General features: G+C 31.2%; 5 protein-coding genes across 16 annotated transcripts in view; 1 reads left to right on the forward strand and 4 right to left on the reverse strand.

Annotated features, from left to right (window-relative positions):
* cyst (rho guanine nucleotide exchange factor 18 cysts) overlaps window positions 1-16,359 on the forward strand; it is a 28,089-nt gene extending 11,730 nt beyond the window's left edge. For 4 of the 10 annotated variants that reach the window (XM_012292272.2, XM_076530948.1, XM_012292273.2 and 1 more), the window contains one exon: window positions 58-3,592. In XM_012292272.2, coding sequence (XP_012147662.2) covers window positions 58-304 — 247 coding nt within the window. In that variant the 3' untranslated portion in view covers window positions 305-3,592. Of the gene's footprint in view, window positions 1-57; window positions 3,593-9,982; window positions 10,629-10,796; window positions 11,998-12,128 lie in introns of those variants that run through there. The other 6 variants (XR_013037932.1, XR_013037930.1, XR_013037929.1 and 3 more) reach the window with 6 other exon arrangements.
* On the reverse strand, window positions 4,709-7,007 carry LOC100880990 (WD repeat-containing protein 89). Of its 2 annotated transcripts, none has more exons than XM_012292271.2 (8): window positions 6,871-7,007; window positions 6,518-6,761; window positions 6,088-6,314; window positions 5,643-5,977; window positions 5,430-5,558; window positions 5,223-5,317; window positions 5,024-5,126; window positions 4,709-4,946 (listed from the first exon to the last, which is right to left on the reverse strand). In XM_012292271.2, exons 2-8 carry the CDS (start codon window positions 6,679-6,681, stop codon window positions 4,794-4,796), a joined length of 1,206 nt encoding a protein of 401 aa, XP_012147661.1. In that variant the 5' UTR covers window positions 6,682-6,761; window positions 6,871-7,007; the 3' UTR covers window positions 4,709-4,793. The 2 variants fall into 2 exon arrangements, with proteins under 2 accessions (XP_012147661.1, XP_076387066.1); XM_076530951.1 differs by having other exon boundaries at window positions 6,518-6,786; window positions 6,871-6,978.
* On the reverse strand, window positions 7,129-14,907 carry LOC100881102 (putative ATP-dependent RNA helicase DHX35). Of its 2 annotated transcripts, XM_003706260.3 has the most exons (12): window positions 14,768-14,907; window positions 14,323-14,537; window positions 9,991-10,170; window positions 9,508-9,648; window positions 9,281-9,443; window positions 9,030-9,191; window positions 8,778-8,924; window positions 8,545-8,686; window positions 7,982-8,268; window positions 7,602-7,907; window positions 7,377-7,530; window positions 7,129-7,300 (listed from the first exon to the last, which is right to left on the reverse strand). In XM_003706260.3, the coding sequence occupies exons 1-12, from the start codon at window positions 14,796-14,798 to the stop codon at window positions 7,174-7,176; spliced, it is 2,055 nt and encodes a 684-aa protein (XP_003706308.2). In that variant the 5' UTR covers window positions 14,799-14,907; the 3' UTR covers window positions 7,129-7,173. The 2 variants fall into 2 exon arrangements, with proteins under 2 accessions (XP_003706308.2, XP_012147669.2); XM_012292279.2 differs by lacking the exons at window positions 14,323-14,537; window positions 14,768-14,907 and adding an exon at window positions 13,078-13,180.
* LOC105663436 (Ceramide phosphoethanolamine synthase) lies at window positions 10,625-12,891 on the reverse strand. Its single transcript, XM_012292276.2, has one exon. It carries the CDS (start codon window positions 12,889-12,891, stop codon window positions 11,806-11,808), a length of 1,086 nt encoding a protein of 361 aa, XP_012147666.2. The 3' UTR covers window positions 10,625-11,805.
* Window positions 15,674-19,867, reverse strand: LOC100881215 (Decondensation factor 31). The gene is made up of 3 exons (XM_003706261.3): window positions 19,696-19,867; window positions 16,721-16,920; window positions 15,674-16,641 (listed from the first exon to the last, which is right to left on the reverse strand). The coding sequence occupies exons 1-3, from the start codon at window positions 19,713-19,715 to the stop codon at window positions 16,481-16,483; spliced, it is 381 nt and encodes a 126-aa protein (XP_003706309.1). The 5' UTR covers window positions 19,716-19,867; the 3' UTR covers window positions 15,674-16,480.
* Between the last annotated feature and the right edge of the window lie 12 nt (window positions 19,868-19,879).

The following is a 19,879-nucleotide window of genomic DNA, read 5'->3' on the forward strand; positions in this document are numbered from 1 at the left end:
GTATGACGACTAATATTAAGAAATATTCTAATATACTCTTTTTTATCTCATTTAAAGCAGGAGTGGAAGTACAAGCAACAATAGTCCAGATCGACATTCGCGGACAGGAAGTAGTCCAGCAATTGTAACTGGCTCTACATATTCCTCGCCGGAATTAGGCAATAATCACGCTGGTGTGAGTCAAACTCATTCTTCCAATCGTTCGCTTCGAATCACACGGTCACCTCCAGAGTATTCGCATCAACAGCAACACCAACGAACTGAACAGCAACAGCCTTTGGAAGAGGAAGTAATTTTTTTCTGACGACTCTTTCGTTTTGGTCGAAAGCATTCTCGATCTTCTCGTCCTGCGACTGGCGAGGCAACCCCGACTTCTACGCTAACTCCCTCCCGAAATCAATCAAAAGATGCTCAACCTAGAAGTCGTGTAAAGTCATTTTGACTTTCAACATTTTCTCGGTAAGAACCTTTAATTATTTCTGTCATAGATGGCCGTTCCTTCCAATTTTTCTTTCTTCTCCTTCTGTTTATACGTAGCTTTACTCCCGTATTTTCTTCTTCCTCGCCTCTTCCTTATTCGTATTTCCGTATTTTATCTTTTCCTGTCTTGATAACAGTTTTATTTCTACTGTATATTTAAATGCAACATAGTACATAAGCGATGCATTTATCGTGTCCATAACAATGGCGTGACTGTCAATAAGAAAACATACATATTATTCTCGATAAATTGATAAAAGATAACGTTACTTTCCAACTGCTACCGAGGGCAATAATATAATTTTTATGCAAAGTCTCACTGAACCTACTATTAAAATGAAAAACATAATTATAACTTATGTGGACAAATAAAAGAAGGTAACAATTAATGCTCAGAAATTCATGGGAGAGAAAAAAAGAAGTATTAAAAGGGTTGGCTTAATCAGATAGATCAGCCGATCTTGTTGAATCCTTGCTCGTTATGTTATTAACCTGTTAACCGGGGAAGACGAGTTAATTCGTTGTTTGTCTGATAATGTAATTACCGACAGATTTTTGCCTTTAATAATATTGTTATACTCATACATTGAAAAATAAATTCATCGTAGTAGCATAGATAGTTACGCATGGTAAGATGCAATTTAGGCTTCTTTTAGTTAAAAGGAAATGTATTGGAAAAATGTCCTACCATCCGCTTTATTTGTCCATATTCTTTATGTGCAGAAGCAGGAGGTTCTAGGTTTAGCTCTTGATTCTGTTTCTTTAGGATCAATTTGGATTTTCCCAAACTTTCCTTGGATCCTACCTATGATCTCCCTGCCTCTTCCAGCTTTCACAGCTATCCTCTCTTAGCTCTACCTAGAATCTCCTTATATATTCTCAAGACCAAAGGCAAGTGATGGGAGGCTTCTCCCCCTCACATTTATCCGTAACTAAGAGAAGCTTATGTTGCAGCGTACAAGACAAATGAACTCTTCTTCGCTCACTTTGTATCACATTTGCGAGAGGGAGATAACTCTTTTCCTGCTTGAAGAATAATCCAGTTAACAGGTTAAGCCGACTGACAGTTTTAGAGACATGATTTTAGACGAATCTTTTAAGCAAATCTGTTACTGCTTGCTGAAAAAAAGGCAAGGTAGAGAATTACATTATATTAGCATTGCATATACATGGATGTGTATATATATATACTTTTTTCATGACATATGTATGACCTTACTTGTACGTATGCTGAAAAACGCGCGGAAGTATATATGCGTGCGTGTGAATGCGATTTAATGAATGTACGTATACGTGTACGTGTACAGTTTCGTTTTATTAAAAAAATAAAATGTACGCGTATGCTCCTGTAGATGTGTATGCATGTACGTGTTACGAATACGTGAATGAGCGCGTTATTCTTATACCATTTACTCTAAAAGTATTTTAATACGTGCTAAAACGACGGATAAGATTTATTATTAACAATAATGAATTATTGTTATCGTGTGCCAAGTCACAGATCGATTATGATTTTCCGCTATCATTATATCATTCCTCTTGATGGAAGTAATCGTTTTAATTTGATCAAACGAACAGCGATCCAAATAATGTTTTATATTTGATATTTTGCTTCGAGATTATTCACTGCCATTGTCGTTACTATTATGTAATCATTTTTCTTCCTTTTTGAATTATCTACAAATTATTTTATTTATTGCATCGCGTAAGATCATTAATAATTGTAATAATCCTTGATATCGTCAGAAAAGTTTTATTTATACGAGGCTTTTTTTCAGTGAAAAAATATTTAGAGTATTTTATGAAAATGGAATCCGTTTCAAAGAAAATATTAAAAAAAAAAAAGAAGATTGATCATACTGCACGTTTAAAATTAATTTTAATTACGTTATTTGTTAACCGTAAAGGTGAACATTTTATTTGAAATTGAAATATGTTGAATATGGAAAGCGTGATTCTAGAATGTAGATTGTTATGTTAAAATCAGAATTTCTGTTTTAATACGTATATGCGTGTGAAGTCGTGCATATTCGCCTCACAAGATGCTGTAGCGTGCAATATGATCTAATAAAGGGCAGCGTCGTCGAGGCACGATGTTAAAACATGTGACTAATTAATTTATCTTCATAAGGAAACATAAATAATGGTATAAATTTGTCTCAATCAATCGTGGTGACAATAGTTCTTAAAAAGAGTATTTCCAATAAGATGTAAAGCGTGAGAGCAAGAAAAAAACATAACAAGTTCTTACAAGTCTATTACTAAAATGCCGAGTATATATCAGCTCATAAATGATATTGTATTAATTTGTTAATAGCCTCTATGGATGAGTGTTCGACTTCATTTCAAGAACACTTGATACGAATGAAAACATCCTTAACATTATAAGAAAAAAACATGAAACATATATCAAGAGTAAGTTTTAACAGTAAAATATAATTCCAAAAAATCATTCCAGATAGATATTTAAACATAAATAATATACACTCATACTAAAAAGGAGAAAAGGGAGGTATTCTTTATATGCATTAAAAATGTTGCACTAAGTCAAAAATGTAGCCTGATACCATTGAAATTTATTGTTACTAAATACTATCCTTATGCAATGAAGTCGCACACCATCTTCAGGGTAATGCGAGGAATCAAATTGGAATAACAACTAAGGAGTAGTGCGGCGGCCTACATGCGTCTGTGTGGCATCCAGAATGTTTGATGTCACAGGACAGCATAAGTTTAAAAAAGGATATAAAGAATTATTAGCAACGCGGTTTTCCACGTTTTAGTGAATCTTTACGTCCCTGATGCTCATGGGAAGTATTTTTGTACGTTTACTCTGTACCTACTATTTTACTCTAAAATTATATCTACTGTTATCATTGTGATACTCGCTACTGCGATCGTCTTTGGAAAATGTTAATGTAAAATTATATCTAAAATAAGTGGACGTGTATTTGTTTTAAGGCGCGTTCACTCGATGCATCAGCATTAATTCTCTTCAAGTTAAACGGTTTCAAAATGAGAGCCGTTATATACTAATATTAATTGTTATTATTGTAGGAAATCGAGTTTATGAAATCGGGAATTTAACACTAAATATATTTAACGAAACACACAGGCTCGCAGCTCACTTGTTATACGTGTACATTCTACCTCTTTTTTCATTGCTTTCTTTTTATTCGTTACTTACTTTTTCTATTGTCTACCCGACTCATCCAACCAAAGTCACTATACATATGTTCATTCGCTATAGAGGTCAGAGGTACCATACTACATAACTATGTATTTCTTACCATCCAATTCATAAAGCTAAAAACATTTGGTACTTCAGTCATATAATCTGCAATCTATAGCGTGGTGCTCTGTGCCTCTGCAGTTACGACAATTCAATACTTTGTACTTAACACTCTCATTGTATTAGACAGAATACTTAACTGTGCATATTAGACATTCTTATAGATACTTAACAAAGTTATTCATAATCTGGTAAGTAGGTCTGCTGTGCATGCAATTAATTATGAAACTCTTGATAGGGGATTCATGCATTTTAGGTAACAATGAAAGTGTTAAATACTCTTCATTATTCCTTCAAACTTTCATTCCATAAGATCACCTTTTTACTACTCCTTTCTGATTATATTGCCTGGAAATGTAAATACATCAGTTTACTTTATAAATAGATGCAACATTTAGGAGAATTATTTTTATTTTATAATTACCTTTATAATCAAACAATTGTTCAGTAGCTTTCAAAAATATTACTGCCTTCTGATTTATTTTACCGCACTGTGCCCTCGCTAATGGGTTGAAGAGTAACTACAACTTCATATTATTTACTTGAATGCTGTGTCAAAATTATCGTTTACTCGCTATAACGCTAAATGCGTCTATTTTGCAACAAATGCACGTCATATGCTCCTATTTTAATAAATCGTTAAGAAATGAAATAATTTTTCCGTAAGACGATCCCACTGAAGTTGATCTATTACTTGACAGAACTAAACAAGTATTTACGAGTATTTTTCTTCCTGTTTCAATTCTATATATAAATATATACACACTGATATGTGATTTACATTCCTTAACGTTTATATACACATGTGCTACATTTTTCGATTGATACGTTAAATCATTAATCACATAAAGAAATAATATCTATTTATTATAAATGTACATACAACTGTTATTGTAATAAAGAAGAACGTGAGGGAAATGTACGATTATGTTAATGTTACGTGATATTTCTCTTCTGTTTATTATATTTACTTACAAAAATTCTTTTTGCATTTACAAATTTTTATCCTATCATTTTTTATTTAATATGGCTTAGTCCTATGCTGGCGTTCGCGTCCTTTGCCAGTACCAATTTTCGCCACCAGTTTATGGCTAGAATTTTGTTGAATATTCGTTTCCGTTTGCCTCCAAATATTTATAAGTGCTCCTTCGCCTACTGTTATTAACGAACCACTCTGTAATTTACATAAAAATTTTAGCTTCTATTTATATGTATACATGCTAAACAATATCATTCGATTTACAATTGTACCTTTTCATGTAACCAACTATCGCGTACAATTTGTTTATTTCCCACCATGTTATGAGACACTTCTAATCGGTCATTTATGATATTCAAACATCTTAAATTTTCCCTACAAAAAATTTGTAAGATAAAAATAATTTCAAATATATAGAATAAAATTAGTAATAGTTATAATGATAACTGTGTTAGATTGTAAGTAAATTACCCTTTGATATTACTGGAACCTGCTAGTAAGAATGGTTGTTCAAGTGCATTTGAAGCATGACACCTGACTACATAACAGTTATCTGGATCATCATTCTAAAATAATAATTTAAATTATACAAGATTTAATTATTTAGGAATATTTCATACTGCTAATTTACTCTTCAGTTATCAAATTCACTTTTCTTATAAATATCTGAGGGCTAACCTGTGAAATTGCTAAATTAGCACGTTCAAATTTAGCATACGGAGTTGCTCCATCACAATCCCAAAGTTGTAGTGAATGTGTATGAGTTGTGCACCAAAGGTTATCATCATTCAACCAGCCTATCCTATCCTTTCATTTAAGATATGATTAGTGAACATATCACTAAAGTTTTATTATACAAAGATTAATGCTTCATCGTGAATATTAGCTCACCACGGATGATTCAGTGTTCAAGGAATAAGTTAGGGCAGAATCTTCTGATGGCTGTGTAAGATCAAAGACATTAATCAATCCATCTGTACTACCAGATGCTAAGATATCCTGTTTACTAGAATGAAATGCCAAAGAAGTCACATCTTCCATGTGAGATTCCCAGTACCCACCAAGAAGATTATTTTTATCATCTAATTTTGAATTAGAATGTCTTATATCCCAAAATAAAATAAATGCATCCCCTCCAATATGTTCAGTACCACCTGCTATAAGCCTTTCATCACAGCTCATATCAAAACTACAAAGAGGTTTCATTTTTCCATCTTCTGTACTATCTAAAAATAAATATATTTTAGCTAGTATTTACTAAATACTATTACCACGTAAATAACATTAAATTTAATTTCATAAAGGCATTTATAATTATTTTTTCCTTAATGTATACCTTTAAACTCTGCAATAACCTTTCCTTTAGCACGCAAATCGCATGCTGTAATTTGTCCATCATTTGTTGCTATATAAAAAATATTTCTAGAAGTTGGACTAAACCGAATCCCAACAATAGGTGCTTTACTGTGACTTAAAGTAATGGTCTGAGTTACACTTTCCCCAACAGAATATATTATACATGTATGATCAGACAAAGCTGTACCAATCCTAAATTCTGGATCACTGTATATAAAAATCAGCTTATAAAATATTTTAAAAACACTGAATTATGGAACAATTTACATCACATTCAAAAAGGAGGGAAAATTACATAGAGCTATTTAGAGGCATCCAGTAACTTTGAATTGATACAAATTAAAGAATGTAATGCAGTTTTAAAAAAAATTTAATGTAAAATATTCTTTGAAAAAAAATTCAAGATTTACCTTTGTGTTCCACAGATAGCAAGAATATAATTGTGATCAAGAGATACTGCTTCTTCTAAACACGATACTAATTCGCTTTTTCTTTTAACATTTTTGTTGTCATCGGGTTTTCTCGTACTATGTTCAACGCTCAATCTCTTCAAGGATTCAACAATTTTAGCCATACTGCTCGTTTTTATAATTTCGAGCAAAATACCACAAAATTAAGGTTAATATCACGTCCGGAATGCAGCCATACGTCTCCCTATATAAATATAAAGTACTTGCCACTTGAAACAACATTAAAACCTTCACATATTTTATTCCAAACTTCTTTGCCAGTACATCAAATCATTTAATGCAGGTGTTTTTACCTTAATTATACGTTTTATCCGATTGCATACAAAACTTTTAAGACGCTATTTTTTCCAAACATCGATACAGTCAAGTATAGTCAATAAACTTCTGAACTTATCCGGTTGGTAAAGTTAAACGTTATACTACTTTATCAACAGGCAGCACTGTCGATGTTCTACCTCAATTAAAAATTGAAATACAAAAATAGTTTTTTCACAACATACATAAATGTATGTTATAAAATTTGTGTTAATGTGATATAATATACATTCCAATAAATTTTCTCTTTTTTATTATCATAATTATTTACAAAAATCGTATTAAATAGGTTCAAGGGATTTCTTCTCGTAAAAATGAGGAGCTAATTCTAATAACCATTCTGGTTGTATCACAGTTATATCCTTCATATATGTTTTGTTTGTTTGTAAAACTTCACAGAAAAGCAACCTTAAAAAATAAATAATACGTTAGTCTGGTACAAATATAAACATCAAAAATACTGAATTTTATATGTAATATATACCACTGAGGCTGTTGTAGCGTATACAAACAACTGTTTGGATGTATATACAAGTCTTTATTACCGCGTACTGTTTTATATACTCCAGTATAATGTAAATATGCTGCTTTTGGAAAAAGACCAGCTGTTAAGCATTTTAATATCTGCTGTACATTTCCTTTAGAATTAAAAAAAGATTATTATTAAATGTTATCGTAATATACGATATTGCATTATCCTTAGCCTTACCATTACAAGAAATCAATGGTATATCCAGTCGCCTCATCATATGATGCATTTGCGTTCGAATTTCAGTAGCTCTTCTCAATGCCTTATTGTTAAGAAATTGTTTCTGACACCAACTTGGCGTTTTATTTTTCTCATAAGCAGTGTATACATTAAGTAACGTTAATAAATCTCCCTCTTCGACCTCGAATTTTCTATGCGCTATTCTTGCTTTTATAGCAGCTTGACCTCCAGCCGGTCTTATAAAAATATTTTGTACCTGAAGCATGGCTAGAATCGTCGACAGTTCTTCAGAGCATTCCATTTCTCCTATGTATGAAACAAGTTTTTTAATAGTTCTATAGTACAGTACAAATTAAATTCAATCCTTTTTATAAGATTACCTGATACTATAAGGGATTTCGCTAGAACGGGTTCCAAAGGCATTTCAGCCATTGTAAGACCTAACGGTGCGGTTAATTCTCCATTACTATCAATCGCACCTAACGCATAAAGTAATTCTAATCCTGTGAGAAGGTTTTTGCTTGGTGGCGCGGAAGGGAAGTTGAATCTCAGAACATTATCAATGCCTAAAGCTTTTAATTGTAAGATAGCTGGTGCTAGATCTGAACGTTGCATTTCTGGTGGCGTAGCTTCAAACAATTCAGAATACGCTTGTTCCGTATATAATCTATGTAAACATTAAACTTAAATATGTACTTATTATACTTCAATTTTCTGTAGTTCATATGTTATTTAGAAATACAAGGCTTTTTTGAAATGAAAATTAGGAAGGATTCAAGGAAGTTTTAGTAAGCTGAAAAAAGTTAAGAAGTTCTAAAGAAAACTAAGAAGATCAGAAGAACTAGGGAGAACAGGAAAGAGTTAAAAACAGTTTATATCTACACTAATGGAAGTTTGAATTCCACGTGGCCACACATTAGATTAAGTTTATTAAATTATTTACCTATATGCTTTCCCTGTTCGAACACGTCCTGCTCGACCAGCTCGTTGATCAGCAGACGCTTTTGATACAGGAACAATTACTAGGGAATTCGTCTGGGTTTCCACCTCATACCAAGGTATTTTAACAAAACCGCAATCGATTACTAAATTAAAATTTTACTGTTAATAAACTGCTACAATTATATATTTAATAAATAATAAAATTGCATGTTAAAAACTATTTCTTTTCTTTACCGTAAACGATATTTGGAATAGTGATCGATGTTTCTGCAATGTTTGTCGCTACGATTACTTTACGAGTGTCTTTGGCAGCCCTCCAAAATACTTTTAGTTGTTCTGAGTTCGGAAGGGATCCGTACATAGCCAGAGGTAAAAGTTTCTCTGAAAAAGAACAACACAATGACAGAAATAATAGCTATCTTAAACCTTAATCGGTTATGTAACAATGAGGTAGCTAGCTAGTGCATCATTTCAACTCCTACTTACGCTTGCCTTCTTTTATAAGCTTTGCATGCTCTGATAAAAGAGAAACTGCTTGATCTACTTCGTCTAAACCTGTAAGAAATGCTAAAATATCGCCGGATTCTTCGGTTTCGTGAATTTTCAATGCCGTATCCACAATGCTGGTTACATAATTTGCTACCGGCTCTGAAAAGCATACAAATGTTACAATTAAATTTGATACGCAATTATACACTGTATCTTAAAATACATAGTCCTATATATCACATGCATACCTTTAACATAAAAAATATCAACTGGATAAAGTCTTCCCTCAACAGTCAGTATCACTGCAGTATCTTTCGTCGAATCTTTTGTAGTATTTGTATTAAAAAAATCTCTCAGTTGTTCTGCGTCAACCGTAGCAGAGCAAACAACGATTCGTAAGCGTTTTCGTTTCTAAAATGATAAAACAGTTTAATATGAAACATTCTACTTAGTGCATATATAATTGTGAATTTACCCGAATTATTTTTTTTAAAAGACCCATAATAATGTCAGTAAGAAGAGTCCTTTCGTGCACCTCATCCACGACGATGACCGAGTAACTGGTCAATAACGGGTCACTCATTAATTCTCGAAGTAAAATTCCTTCCGTCATGTACTACAAATTAAAAAACAATATTTATGGTGCTAGACTACCCTCAAGTAAAAGTATTGATAAGATATAAATAAATTTGATGGCGGTCGTAAAATCAAAGCAGTAAATGTAGCTTGATTTGTTTGAAAAATACAATAAACGCTAAGAAGTATAATATAGAAGACTCTCGTTATATTGCTAATTGAGGGAGTTTCACTATATGCATTAGTGGTACTCCCACCATCGTAGCGTACGAACAATCATAAAGACTAATTCCGCCCCTAACAATTTCTTTAGTGGATAAGCTTAAATATTTCTTGAGGTAAATTCTGTACGATATAATTTTCTTTGTCCCTAGTTGGATACCTTAATTTTTGTCGTTTCATCTGTACAATTGTCAAAACGAATAGAATAACCAACTTCGGTGCCTAAAATACAATTGCGTTCATCGGCAACACGATTAGCTAAAGAAGTGGCTGCGACTCTCCTCGGTTCCGTGATGCCGATCATTTTTCCGTCTGCGCACCATCCTGCCTCAAGAAGATACTGTAACCATTACACAAAATGATTCAAATAAAATTATTTAAAATATCATTAAAATTTTCAACGAAATCAGAATATTATAAAAAATAACTTTTATGAAATAAATGATTAATTATAACATTACTAAAATTAAAATTGGTCCAGATATAAGCGCGCTAAAATTTGCAGATCGTTATGCTAGAAACGTCAAATGAAGATAATTAACCGAAAGTCATTTGCAAATATCAAACGTCGTATCACGCTAATTGATAAGAGCATCCTTTTAAACATGCGATATACAGCTCGTAAAACGAAACACCCAGTGCGTCACGTAATAGGAAATGCTTAGGACATACGACGCTGAGTTCAGATGAAATTATAATGTTATAATTATAATTGCATAGTATCTAAGATAATATTCGGAATAAACATTTGTTACTATGGACTGGACAAAGGCCAAGTAAATTAACATCACAAATGATGTAAGTACAGTTTATATTTCACACAAAATTGATTGTTAGTACATTATTAAATGCACTCATCGCGTTTTAAAGTCGCTGCGAAGCTCTATATACCCGAATCTACCTATCTCCTTTATGTTTAATATAATCCTATAATGGAAGAATATTACATATATCACGTTTTTGCAGTCCAATATTGTATTGATATTAGATTTAATCGAAAGCTCGTTATAACAGCTTATGCACGATAACAACCTACCACATAACTCTGGCAAACTTACAAATGCTATAACTAGATAACTTGTAACACTGGGATCACATCAAAATACATAGATAAGGCAAGAATTGTTAATTATTACAAATGATAAATAGGAAATTACAGTTTAACATATTCAGTAATATGTAATAATTATCATGTATCAACATATTTTACCCAGCTTATTGTTGTATCTTTTAACATAAATTGTATAGATATACCACATGTACATATAATAATATATTGTTCATTTAGATAGAAAGTGACTAAATTGAAAGATGCAACAATTTTCATTTTGCTTCTCAAATTGGACTACACATATAAAAATTACACTTAAGAAAAATTCTTAATGTAATGGATAATTACATACCCATTAAAATATGATTCATATGTGTACATTAACCCCTTAAACCAATTAAGAAGTAAATATTAAAGATCACAGTATCATCAGTAAAATACATGAAACAGAGATACAATTACAACATAGTATATAAATATATTTAACAAGGAATAAAGATTTATTGTATGTTACTAAGTACTTTGAACCAGTATTCATTTCTAATAATCTTTTCTTTTGAAAAGATAATGTATAAGCTTATATCTGTTATAATTTTCAAATGATCTGGCAAATTTATTTGGCAATTATAACTATGATAAAACAGTAATATTATATTAATGCTTCAATACCATACAATATTTTCAAAGTGAAATTTAAAAAAACTGTGATAAAGCTTAATATTTAAGGGGTTATATACATTTTCTTTATACATCAGTCTGTTATTTATACAAAATACATGCAGAAAAATACAAAATACAAAAAATTTTATCAAGATTTACAGATAAACAAATTTGCAAATTTCAATGTACAAGAGTTACTCTGGGTATTGTATATCACCGGTGATGAACAAATACAGAAAACAGGGTCTTCCAAGATTCATACTGTCATCCCTGAATGAAGACATTAGATGAAGATACTTCTTCGTCAATAAATGATGATACACCTTGTACATATGTATAGGCCCGCAAAAAATGAAATTCAGTTACATAAACAATTAGTAATATGATTACATAAGAGGACCATCTTACAAGTTTAATATATTCACGCAAACGATCAAAAAATATCGCCAAAAGTAAGTAATCCATAACTGCATGAAAATTCACAAACTTCCAGCATAGCACTATTACCCAAAAGGATAAGCTTCTTAATATAGTTGTTTGTCTAATGTAAAGACGTTCTTTACTAATTGATGGTGTTCTATAATCAGTCTCAAGAAGATCCTGGTACAAAGATATATATCGATTCCAAGCAGCACTGGTCAGGAACAAATGGACGGTCATAAGTAGTATGTTACGAAGTGCGCCATTTGAAGTTTTTGAAGTTACATTGCCAGGGTCCACAACCGATGAAACAGGAAGTTGTGATAGCTTGTCATATCCTCCACGTCTACTTGAATTTCGGGCAAGAAACTGATACAGGCCAATAATTAGAGCGACACAACCCAAGGCATCGCAAATGCCATCAACGATGTAACCCGTAGAACCAACATCTGATCGTTCACCATCAATATTTGCTCTTTTTCTGGCAACATGGCCATCTAGATCATCTAACCATGTCCTTGCTTGAAAAAGTATTACGCCTAAGCGTCTGTAAGACAATGAGTCACTGGAAACACATTTACCAGCTGCCACTGCTACTAAGACGTGAAAGCAACTGATTGCATTGGGCGTTACCCATGTCCAAGAACTGCTTATGTGTAATAAGTTATCCATAATAGCAGCAAGAGGGCTTAGAAGAAAATGATTTGGATGATCAAGCATCAATCCTTTCACAGTCACTGTACACAATGGATTAAAGTCACATGGTATAACTGAAATATATCTGGTGCTATTTGGTAGTGGTCTCACAGCGTAATTCTGTATTCTAGAATAAAGCAAAAGGTCCATTCCAAGAAAGTATAATGTCAATAATATTAAAAGTGCTAGGAACGACTTGCTTATTAGAGTAGTTGTACCAAACATTTTGTACATGACTTTGGCACTTTCTTACATAAATAAATATACTTCAATCAAATACTTATACCACAATTTGTAAGTTACAGCATTACATTTAAATACTGATTTAAGTCTAATATATACTGTTACATTTAAGTCTATAATGCTGAAGAATAGACTTTCTTCATTTATTGTTAGTTCGAAATAACTATGTTATCGTACATTCTGCATTATGATGTTATGACTGATATGCCATAGTCATAAAACATGGTTATTTAACTTTTGATGCATGGCGTGACTCATTTGAAGAAACGACTAACTTTTTTATTCAACATTATTATCGGCTCTCCAATATATCGATTCTACGAATGTAATTAATAGCACTTCACACCAAAATAAGAAATGTAGCGATATTCAGGGATATCTTGGTGTGGCGCAATTCACGTGGATAAATATAACCTTACACACTTCAATAGTAATATTTCAACGAGTTAACTTATTTTTGAAGTAAATGAAAAAGAAAACAGTTTTGGTTATAACTGTTTTAATATTTATAAAAATATAACATTTCTTTTAATCGTATTAACGTCACACAATTTCTCACTTTAAGCGTTTAATTATAAAAGTGTCATTTCATGATACTACTAATTATAAAACGTGATAGTAAATTGGATGATTAAAAAGAACTGATATAAAATTGTTATTAATGCTACATCTTATTTATAAGATTATCCCTTCCCTACTATGGAAGTACAATATAACTGTTTTTATATGAGCATATGTATATGTTACATATTATATAATGAAAAATATCAAATATCAAATATAAATGAAAAATATCAAATATCAAATATAAATGAAAAATATCAAATATCAAATATAAATGAAAAATATCAAATATAAAAATGTGATTTATAAAAATCACATTTATTCCTATATCTTAATTAAAACGACATAGATATGCTATTTAATTTTGTATGAAACAGTTTAGTACATACAATAAAATTTCTCAAGAATTATGTTAACTTCTTCAAATCTATTACTTTTTTATTGCAACAAAAACATAATTCAATAACCATGATTTTAACTGTCTGTATGTATTCATTTTCAAAAATTAATTTTTAGAACTCTACCACAAATAAGTTTAAGTAAGAACCTTTCTCCAAGCACTAATAATTTAAAAATTGTAATTTTGTAATTATGTTCTTGTTGTAGCCAATAAATGCTGTTATTATTTGGTACAGAGATTTGCAAAGTATGAATTTCAATCTACTGGTGATTCACATTAAATATTTTAATTTTGAAATTCAGGCATTTAAAACTTTAAATTTTGAAACTTTGTGACTTTAAAAAGTAATGCACTATAAGTAAATCATAAAAAATTATCATTTTCAAAAATGGATCTTAATTTATACTTTGGTAATCTCTAATTTAGGGCAAACAATTTAATTAAATTAAAATAAATACCTGAGGTAGTTGTGTACTTTTTCCACATCCTGTTTCTCCAATTAAAACTAATGTTTGATATTTTTCCAATAAATAAATAATATGACTTCTGTATTGAAATGTTGGTAAACGTTTACGTTGCATATCAAGCGCAAGAGAATGATGTGCATTATATACAAATTGTGTTGATGAATGGGCATCTATATCTGGTTTATCTTCTTGCCACATACTATCTCCTATATTAAAAATGATTAATTATATATTTTATTAGTAAGTTTAAAATTACATTAATTTTAAAAAGAGTTGAATAGGTTATGTTATACAATAATAACATTAATTACAAAAAAATGTTACAATAAAATAACTGGACAGTAATATTATAAAATTGTTCATGTTATAAAAAGAAGTATAATATAAAAAATTGAAATGTTTGTAATAACTACAAACTTAAAATAGTTATACTTACCGGGTTTGGAAAAAACCGGTTTAGAACTCATTTTGTGAAATTATATAAATCAAATGACTAGATACAGTTAATTTTTAAACATATTAATTAAATATAAACTTAAATTCGTTTAAATATTTATAACATGATTTAAACACAGTATTTACAACAGCGCTCACTGCACGTGTTGTGTTTAATGAATCCTACAAATTTTTCATTTTGCCTGTAGATGACACTGCATTTCGGTGTGCACATATTTGAAAATATGTGCAGTTTTTTTTTAGTTAAAAACAAATTACTTTAATTTTTAAATACAGTAACGTGATGTTTCACAACTTTATAATTTTATTCATATACTTATTATAAGTCGAGCCTAATATATTACTATAACATAGAATATTTTCTTTAGGTTTATTTGTACATGAATAGTTTGTAACAATTGTTTTATATTATTGTAAATGATGATTTTACAGAGATCTAAGATAAATACATAAACTTCGTAATACCAGTAAACATATTTTGACATAATTTTGTACACCAGTCCTAATTCACAAGTATTTTATTACATGAAAAATAATACACAATTCGATTTGTACGATTGCTGATATTAAGATAATACGTATTACAAACGAAAAAAAAAGTGAAAGCCAATTATTTGTTTTGAACTGTGTTCAACATTATAAACGGATTATATTTATAAAGTATATATTAAATTGTTTTTAACTATTTATTATGTTAGTTACACAAAAGTTTCAAATTTTTGATATGCAACTTTTGATTAAAGTTAACATTAAATGTTTTTACTCACCAATAGCTTTGTACATACAATTATGTATTGTCAGGTACTTTGCTAAAAATTACATATGATTGAATCATACATTAACGTGATGAAATAACCATTAAAAAGCACAACATAAATTTTGACAATTAAAGAATAATACATAGTTTTTATTAAACATATTTTAGATTTTTAATCGTAAATTGTTTAAATTCTATATTGCATTAATGTTAACGCACCTGAACGCACTTGACAACTCATCTAATTTACTTTTCTTGAAAATTAAATTATACATAAGTCACATATATGTATACATACATAAAACAGGTTGTGGTTGTTGTCAGAATTTACAAATAGAATTTGTTTCTTAACTTTCGCCAGTAAATGTTAATAATCACTGGATGACCTTCAATATATTTTAGGAATGTATTTTGATTTACAGAAAAATATTGTTTTTTCTATCTCCAATATGAGGTGTATATATGTTTATGTCTGTGCATCAGAAAGAATGAGAATACCACGTGAAATATTTTTCATGTACATTTTTTTAAAGCACCACGCCATCATCTACTTTCACGTATCAGAAATATATTATTTGTAATATTAATTGTATCTTTGTTACTTTGTAAATTTAATACTATGTGAAAATATATATTCGTATATACATATATTGTGAGACGTCAGCGTGTAAAACGGAAAACATAAATGGCAATAATTTAAGATAGCAATGTATGATGATGTTGTGGATGTATGCAATACTGTTACCGATCAGTCAAAAAATGATTATAATAAACGCACAATTATCTGAACACAAGAAGTTATTAACATATAAAGTTTTGTTTTTAATATGTGTTTATAGTAATGATGCACAGATAACAAATTTTTGATGTTCTGACTCTTTAATTAGCTGTTAAAATTGCATCTATGGATTAAGTCTGCAGTAAACATAAAAAATATTAGGCCTTAGTTTCTGTGTCTCCATTGGTTTCTGTTTCAGCGCACTTTTCATCAAGTTTTGTTTTCTTTTCAGGACTGGCACCATCAGTGGCAGTATCTTCCGTTGAATCATTTAAAGTTGTTGATTTTCTCTTTATACAACAACTATCAACAGGAGCATCTATCAAATGAAGCAACATATTAATATAATATTTGTGACTTTCAATTGATATTATTCAAACTTTCAAATTAATTTTTACCTGTAGAATCACCATTCTCTGTTGATTCCACTTCTTTATTCTCTACCTCTTTCTCTTCATTTGAACCATTTTCTTTGGCTTCTTTGGCTTCTTTGGCATCTCCATTCTCAGATGCCTTTGAATCTTCGTCAACTTCCTGAACTACCTCTTTTTTTTCTTCAATTACCTTTTTCTCTGGAGTTGCAGTAACTTTGGTATCCCTAAAAATTAAAATATAAAAATATTTGAATTATATTTTCTATAATTTATAAAGATTTAAGTATCACAAGCAACACAAATATAATAATAACACATTCTTAATTTAAAGTATGAATATACCGTTACATACTCATTGTACTTTAAACAGAACACGAAAAAAACATTAAACAATACAGGAATAGATGTATTTAAAATTAGGCTCCACGCGTATATTCTTTTCTTCAGCGAGGTATCGGTTGAAACTTCATGGCTACGGACAAAGATGGAATGACAAGGAAAAGAAATAGAGATAGGACGCCAACTGTGGCGGCACCTACCGATGTTAATATTATCCTGCCTTCGTCTTTCCCTCCTTGCATCCCTCTCCATCAACAGAACAACGTATACGTACGCAACACATACAAAATGTTTCGGCGCGGCAAATCGTAGATGATCGTGGACCGTAAATATACATCAATGTTACACAAAGATATTTGCTCTTAAACGGTTGGAACTTGAATATACCTAAATATCATCAATTTTTATCGCTACAAAAGTAACGAAAGTATCAAATAAAACAAAATTGAAAAGAGTATCTTCAACATCTAGTTGGTAAGGGAGAGCAGATCGATACGTTGTCCATTTTCTTTTTAAGACGATTCGCGTACAATTATCCATCAAATATTTCCACGCTCGTCAATATATACTTAATCAAAATCTCCCTTCGCTTAATATCTCTATAATGATTATAACGCAGTAACAATTAGAAAACGTTTCTACAAAATCCTTGTCCTTAGTTGTTATAATTTCTTTTTTTACAACGTTTCTAAAAACATCAAACGATTTATAGAATGTTACATAATATTTTCATCGTAAAATAAAACAGAATATTAACAGGAAATATACTATAACTGTGTACCATGCAACATTGCCGTTACATTACTTATTCAAAGCTAGAATAAAAGGGTTAACGATGCCGCCAGAAAAGCGACTCAGCAAGTAGAGCACGTATCATGGCAAAAGCAGGTAAGCCTGAGAACGTAAGGGTGCGTTTAAACTAAACGAGCGAGAGCAGGAGCATTCGTTCGCGCTTGTTTAGTGTAACAAACGACTACCAAACAAACTATTCGGTCACATCACATAGCTAAATACGATTAAACGCTCATAAGTCGGTGCGGCGCAGGACGAAAATCGAAATACATAATCATTGTGCGATTTTAATTTAACTATTTCATGATTTTATCATATGAATATAAATAGTAGTAATATAAATGCCAATAAAATCAATAGAGCATTAATAAGGGTCGCATGTACATCATATCTAATCATAAAATATTCACATAAGATAAGATCAAATTCCCCTGTTCATTATACAGTCTTATTTGTTGATATTCCTTAACTAGTTTGTTACACTTTACATACAAAAAATTTTTTAATTTCTTTCACTAAAAAACGAATATAAAACGGAAATAGCGCAATTTTCCTTGTAATTTTGGTTGTTCTGTATAAAGGAGCTATTGTATTACATTGCTATGTAATCTCTTTCCGTTACAAACTGCTGCACTGGACGATATTTATCTTCGTTTTCTACAGAAAAATTTCTTTCTTTTTCGCTCTAATACAAACGATGATTAATCCGGCTTTATTAATGTAGATAAAAACATGTGGTAAAAATATAATGTTTTGTATTACGCACGTGTATAAATAACTATTATGATTTTGTATTATATAGGTAGTTAATTTTCGCTCTTTTAATATAAAATTTTATTACTATATTGTACACATTTTTTATTTCTATAATGAATTATCGTTTGGATGCCGCTACTTGTTTGAAAACTCAGTATGACGAATTGAATGATGCCAATCTGAATTATATCTGAATTGTGTTGGATCGATTCATGTCGAATTGAAGTCAAATTGAATCGTATGGAAAATTCGTCGGACTGAATCATTCTAAATTGAATCACATAAAATTGAACCCCGTCGAATCAATTCATACTAAATTAAAACGTGTTGAATTGAATCTTACTAAATTGAATCACATAAAATTGCAATTCGTTGGATTAATTTGCATTAAATTGAAACATGTCGAAATAAATTGTATCGAATTGATTCACGTGGAATATAGACGCGTCACATGTTATTAAGTTGAGTCAAATCGCGTTAAATCTAATTTTGAGTTGTATCGTGTTAGATTCTACTTTACAAAGAACGCTACAAAGAAGTGTTCTCATTAATACTGAGTCTTCACTGAGCGAACGAACTCGAACAAGTATCATTGAACAAGTGAGCAAACACCGTTCGCTACACAAGTTGGCTACACAAGCACCGATGAATATTTCCCGCCTGCTCTTCCGCGCTCGTTCGCTCGTGTGTACTATAGAGCACTCGTTCACAATCAATCACCAACAGGCAAAGAATGTTCGTTTCTGTTCGAACGTTGCAGAAGTGGGGGAAGAACGAGCATTCGCTCGCTCAGTTTAAACGCACCCTAACGCGTCTTACGAATCAAGCTGAGAATATCGCGTAGAGAGGGCATCCCCTCCCCCTAACCCCTCAGTTATCCCTTTCTCGTGGCCGTGTACAAAACTACGTACACTTTCAAAAAAGTATAACGATCAATTATAATAGTTAAACGAAAAAAAAGGAAGAACAAAAGATAAAAGTAATAATAATTAAGAGAAACAAGGTAACGCTTTTAAGCCCGCCGTTACTGTATTCGGTAATGAACACATAACAGAAGAAGCGTGCGATTTTCTTGCGTTATAGATCAATAAGAGATATTCGAAAATACTCACTTAGTTTCTGTATCCGCCATGCTGATCGATTTATTTCTGTGGTCGATAATGCACTCAAATAACAAAACGCACTTAATAAAGGCCTGCGTTTTCTACGCACCGGTAAGCACACGTACAATTCTGGTATCACCACTGCCGCGTAGCCGCGTACCGACGCGCAAATGGCAGAGAGACTCGCACACTG

Source organism: Megachile rotundata, chromosome 4, assembly GCF_050947335.1.
Source record: "Megachile rotundata isolate GNS110a chromosome 4, iyMegRotu1, whole genome shotgun sequence".
Lineage (NCBI taxonomy): Eukaryota > Metazoa > Arthropoda > Insecta > Hymenoptera > Megachilidae > Megachile > Megachile rotundata.